Source organism: Calidris pugnax, unplaced genomic scaffold (assembly GCF_001431845.1).
Source record: "Calidris pugnax isolate Ruff unplaced genomic scaffold, ASM143184v1 scaffold405, whole genome shotgun sequence".
NCBI lineage: Eukaryota > Metazoa > Chordata > Aves > Charadriiformes > Scolopacidae > Calidris > Calidris pugnax.
In genome coordinates, this window is record NW_015091114.1 from 127,321 (window position 1) to 132,940 (window position 5,620).

Sequence of the window (5,620 nt, forward strand, 5' to 3'; positions counted from 1 at the left end):
GGTCCCCGGAGAGGGTCCCCATCCCTGGGTGCCTGGGTCCCCACCCGAATTCCTGGGTCCCATCCCCAGCCTCCTGGGGGAGGGAGGCTCCTCTTATCTCCATGATGGGGCTGGGAAGGGCTCCCCACCCAAATACCTGGGTCCCCAGGGAGGTCCCCATCCCTGGGTGCCTGGGTCCCTCTTCTAGGGGTGTGTGTGTCCTCCCCATGACACCTGGGTCCCCGGAGAGGGTCCCCATCCCTGGGTGCCTGGGTCCCCACCCGAATTCCTGGGTCCCATCCGAGAGGGTAAATCAGGGCCTGAGGGGTAAATCAGGGCCCAAGGGGTTAAATCAGGGCCCTGGGGAGGTAATTGTGGGCTCCAAGGGGGTGGCAGCACCTTTCTGCCCGGGTCCCTCCTGTCACCCCGGCCCACGTGGGTGTGGGAGCGGCAGTGACGTGGGTGACGTGGGTGCCCCCCGCCGTGGGCACCCTTCCCGAGGGGCGCAGGGAGGTAGGTGCTGGAGCGGGGAGGCCGTAACCGGGACGGTTGGGGGGGTCCCTTGCTTTGTGGGGTGGGGGGGACACCCCAGGGTGGGTGGGGGGAACCCTCCGTGGCTGTGGAAAAGGGAAGTGGTTGGGGTTCCTCCGCCCGGACGCCGCGGGCCCTTGGGAGGGGAAAATGGCGGCGACAACCCGGACGTGTGTGGGTGCCAGGGGTGTGTGTCCTCCCCGCGTCACTTGGGTCCCCCTTCTAGGGGTGTGTGTCCTCCTTCCCAGGACACCTGGGTCCTCGGGAGAGGGTCCCCATCCCCCAACGTCTGGGTCCCCACCTGAATGTCTGGGTCCCCACCCAAATGCCTGGGTCCCATTCTGGGACTCCTGGGTCCCTCCTGGGTGCCTTGGTCCCCATCCCTGGGTGCTTGGGTCCCCCTTCTAGGGGTGTGTGTGTCCTCCCCATGACACCTGGGTCCCCGGAGAGGGTCCCCATCCCTGGGTGCCTGGGTCCCCACCCGAATTCCTGGGTCCCATCCCCAGCCTCCTGGGGGAGGGAGGCTCCTCTTATCTCCATGATGGGGCTGGGAAGGGCTCCCCACCCAAATACCTGGGTCCCCAGGGAGGTCCCCATCCCTGGGTGCCTGGGTCCCCACCCGAATTCCTGGGTCCCATCCCCAGCCTCCTGGGTCCCTCTTATCTCCATGATGGGGCTGGGAAGGGCTCCCCACCCAAATACCTGGGTCCCCAGGGAGGTCCCCATCCCTGGGTGCTTGGGTCCCCCTTCTAGGGGTGCGTGTGTCCTCCCCACGACACCTGGGTTCCTGGAGGGGGTCCCATCCCTGGGTGCCTGGGTCCCCACCTGGACACTTGGGTCCTCTGCACAGGATGTCCTCTCCACAACCACTGTCCCCGGCGGTGGCCTCGGCCACGGTGGCCTCCAGGCGGGCGCTGGCGGTGCTGGCAGGGCTGGCAGAGGCTCTGGGGACACCGAGGGCGGTGGCCTCAGTGCTGGCGGAGGCCAAGGCAGTGCTGGCGGAGGTGGAGGCGGCGCTGGCAGGGCTGGAAGCGGCGCTGGTGGCAGCGATGGCGTCAGCGGCGACGGCGACGCCGGAGCTCAGTGCCGAGGGTCTTTACCGGGCGCTGGCGGCGGTCGCTGAGGGCAGCGCCGCCGAACTGGAGCGGGAGCTGAGGCGGAACCACCGGCACTGCTGGGGGCTGCGGCTGGGCCGGACCGTCGCCCTGGTGCTGATCCTCCTCTGTGCCCCTCTGCGTGAGTACGGACCAGTATAGACCGGAATGGACCAGTTCAGACCAGTAGGGAGCCCTACGAATCTGCTTGGACCAGTAATACCAGTTAAGAACCCTACAGACCAGTACACACCAGTAGGGACCCCTACAGGCCAGTAGAGACTTTCCCCTGCCCAGACCAGTAGGGACCAGTTCCAACCAGTAGGGAGCCCTACGAATCTGCTTGGACCAGTAATACCAGTAGAGAACCCTACAGACCAGTACACACCAGTAGGGAGCCCTACAGACCAGTACACACCAGTAGGGACCTCTACGGGCCAGTAGAGACTTTCCCCTGCCCAGACCAGTAGGGACCAGTTCCAACCAGTAGGGAGCTCTACGCCTCAGCTTGGACCAGTAATACCAGTAGAGAACCCTACAGGCCAGTACACACCAGTAGGGACCTCTACGGGCCAGTAGAGACTTTCCCCTGCCCCGACCAGTAGGGACCAGTTCCAACCACTAGGGAGCTCTACGCCTCAGCTTGGACCAGTAATACCAGTAGAGAACCCTACAGGCCAGTACACACCAGTAGGGACCTCTACGGGCCAGTAGAGACTTTCCCCTGCCCCGACCAGTAGGGACCAGTTCCAACCAGTAGGGAGGCCAATGGCTCAACTTGGACCAGTAATGCTGGTAGAGATCCCCACAGACCAGTAATACCAGCAAGGAGCCCTGCAGACCAGTATGGACCAGTACAGACCAGTAGACAGCCCTATGGATCTGCTTGGATCAGTGGTGCCAGCAGAGAACCCTACAGACCAGTAAGGACCAGTATGGACCAGTAAGGAGCCCTACAGACCAGTACTGACCTTCATGTGCCCTGACCAGTATCAACAAGTTTAGGTCAGGAGGGACCACTGCAGAGCAGTAGAGACCAGTATGCACCAGTAGAAATTTCTACATACCAGGAGAGGCTTTCTCTTGCCGTGACCAGTACAGACCAGAATCGACCAGTTCAGACCAGTAGACAGCCCTATGGATCTGCTTGGATCAGTGGTGCCAGCAGAGAACCCTACAGACCAGTAAGGACCAGTACGGACCAGTAAGGAGCTGTACAGGTGGGTAGAGACTTTCTCCTGCCCTGACCAGTAGGGACCAGTTCCGACCAGTAGGAAGCCCCGCAGATCTCTTTGGGTCAGTAATACCAGTAGAGGACCCTACAGACCAGTAGGAACCAGTAGGAAACCCTACAGACCAGTAGCTACTGTGCCCTGCTCTGACCAGTATAGGCCAGTCTGGACCTATATGGGCTGATCAGGAGCTCTACAGACCAGTTCAGACCAGTATATACCAGTAAGGACCAGTAGGAGCCACTGTAGACCAGTAGGGAGCTGTAAAGACCGGTGGGATGTCCTACAAACCAGTATAGACCAGTATAGACCTTCACCTGCCTCAACTGCTATGGACAGGGACACACTGGGAGGGGATGGGGGACACTGGGATGGGACTGGGGACACTGGGAGGGAACTGGGGACACTGGGAGGGGATGGGGACACTGGGACAAGACTGGGGACACTGGGAGGGGACTGGGGACACTGGGAGGGGATGGGGACACTGGGACAAGACTGGGGACACTGGGAGGGGACTTTAGGAAGGGAGAGGGGACACCAGGAGGAGATGGGGACACTGGGAGGGGACAAGGATCCCAGGGGACACTGGGAGGAGATGGGGGACACCGGGACAAGACTGGGGGCACTGGGAGGGGACAGAGGACACTGGGATGGGCGTCACCAGGAGGGGACAGGGGACATCAGGAGAGGACTGGGGACACCGTGATGGGACTGGGGACACTGGGATGGGGGACACCAGGAAGGGACAGGAGACGTTGGGAGAGGACTGGGGACACTGGGAGGGAACTGGGGGACACTGGGATGGTGGTCACCTGGAGGGGACTGGGGACACTGGGAGGGAACTGGGGACACTGGGATGGGGGACACCAGGAGGAGACCCTGGGAGAGGACACCAGGAAGGGCTGGGGACACTGGGACAAGAGTGGAGACATTGGGAGGGGACAGGGGACATTGGACACACTGGGATGGTGGTCACCTGGAGGGAACTGGGGACACTGGGATGGGACTGGGGACACTGGGAGGGGACAAGGACACCGGGTGACGTCCCCGTCCCCTCCGTGTCCCCGCAGTGTCCCTGGACGTGGTGCGGGAGGCGTTGGGGGTGACCCAGGAGAGCCACCTCGTCCCCTCCTTGGCCACCGTCGTCCTCTTCTGCCAGGTGGCCCTGTGGGGCGCGGGGACATCCAAGCGTCACTTGGCCACCGCCGCCCGTCACCAGCGTCACCAAGCCCTGCGCTACCACCACCTGGCCCGCGACGCCGCCGCCGCCACCGCTGCCACCACCGAGGCCACCGAGGCCATCGCCGCTGCCAACGTCACCTTGGGGACGCTGGAGGAGGTGGCCGGTCACCTGAGGAACCTGGTGGACGCTGTCACCCAGGACCTGGAGATGGGGCAGGGCTTCCCTGCCAGCGCCCGGGCCTTGGGGGACGCCGTGGTGGCCTTGGGGACAGCCATGGGGGACAAGGAGGGGACGGAGAGGTTGGCCCGAGCGCTGGAGGTTCTGCCGGAGGACGAGTAGGGACGAGGATGGGGGACACCAGGAGGGTCCTGCTTGTCCTGGGGACACACTGATGTCCCCTGTCCCGTCTGGGGACACCAGTAGGGTCCTCCTCATCCTGGAGCCACCAGGATGTCCCTTCTCCATCCTGGGGACACTGGGGTGCCCCCTGTCCCATCTGGGGACACCAGTAGGGTCCTCCTCATCCTGGAGCCACCAGGATGTCCCTTCTCCATCCTGGGGACACTGGGGTGCCCCCTGTCCCATCTGGGGACACCAGTAGGGTCCTCCTCATCCTGGAGCCACCAGGATGTCCCTTCTCCATCCTGGGGACACTGGGGTGCCCCCTGTCCCATCTGGGGACACCAGTAGGGTCCTCCTCATCCTGGAGCCACCAGGATGTCCCTTCTCAGTCCTGGGGACACTGGGATGTCCCCTGTCCTGCCTGAGGACACCTGGATGTCCCTCGTCCTGGGGAGACCAGGGGGACACCAGGATGTCCCCTGTCCCACCTGGGGGTGTTGAGGATGTCCCCTTTGTGGTCCAAGGACACCAGGGACGGGTTGGTGACACCGTTGCCCATCTCCCCAATAAACCTGAGGGACACGCTGAGCCCCCGACCTGTCACTGGGGGTTGGGGACACGGCAGGGACATTGAAGGGGACGCCAGGAGGAGAGGTGTCCCCAAGGGTGGCCGGCTGGATGTCCCCGAGCCATGGGGGACACGGTGGGACACATCGGGGGATGCTGGGGACATCATGATGGGGACGTGCTGAAGGGCCAGCACTGGGGACATCACTGGGGCTGCGTTGGGGACATCTCTGAGGCCACCTTGGCCACAGCGTTGGGGACACTCTGGGGACATCACCGGGGCCGGTGCTGGGGCTGCCACTGAGGAGACATCGGGGACACTGAGGCCACCAACTGGGGACACCTCGGGGACATGGCGGAGACAGCGCTGGGGACATCAGGGGACACGGGGAGGACACTGAACGTTGCAGGTGGCCATGTTGGGGACGTTGGGGACATTGAGGAGGACGTGGGGCTGCACTGGGGACAGTGGGGGACATCAGGGGCCGGGGGGACATTGGGACATCACGAGAGGACAAGGGGGGACACCGAGGGCCATGCTGGGGCCCGCTTGGGGACATCGGGGGGCATGGGACCGCACTGGGGACACTGGGGGACACGAGTGGCCACCAGACCCTGTTGGGGACATTGGGGGGGACACCGGAGGGGACATTGAGGGGACACCGAGGGCTGTGAGTGACCCACTGGGGACA

At 63.9% G+C, this 5,620-nt stretch overlaps 1 protein-coding gene across 1 annotated transcript; it reads left to right on the forward strand.

Moving 5' to 3' along the window:
* Nucleotides 1-372: 372 nt before the first annotated feature.
* LOC106897549 lies at nt 373-4,949 on the forward strand. The gene is made up of 3 exons (XM_014958242.1): nt 373-492; nt 1,361-1,746; nt 3,907-4,949. Exons 2-3 carry the CDS (start codon nt 1,362-1,364, stop codon nt 4,356-4,358), a joined length of 837 nt encoding a protein of 278 aa, XP_014813728.1. The 5' UTR covers nt 373-492; nt 1,361; the 3' UTR covers nt 4,359-4,949.
* The last annotated feature ends 671 nt before the right edge of the window (nt 4,950-5,620 follow it).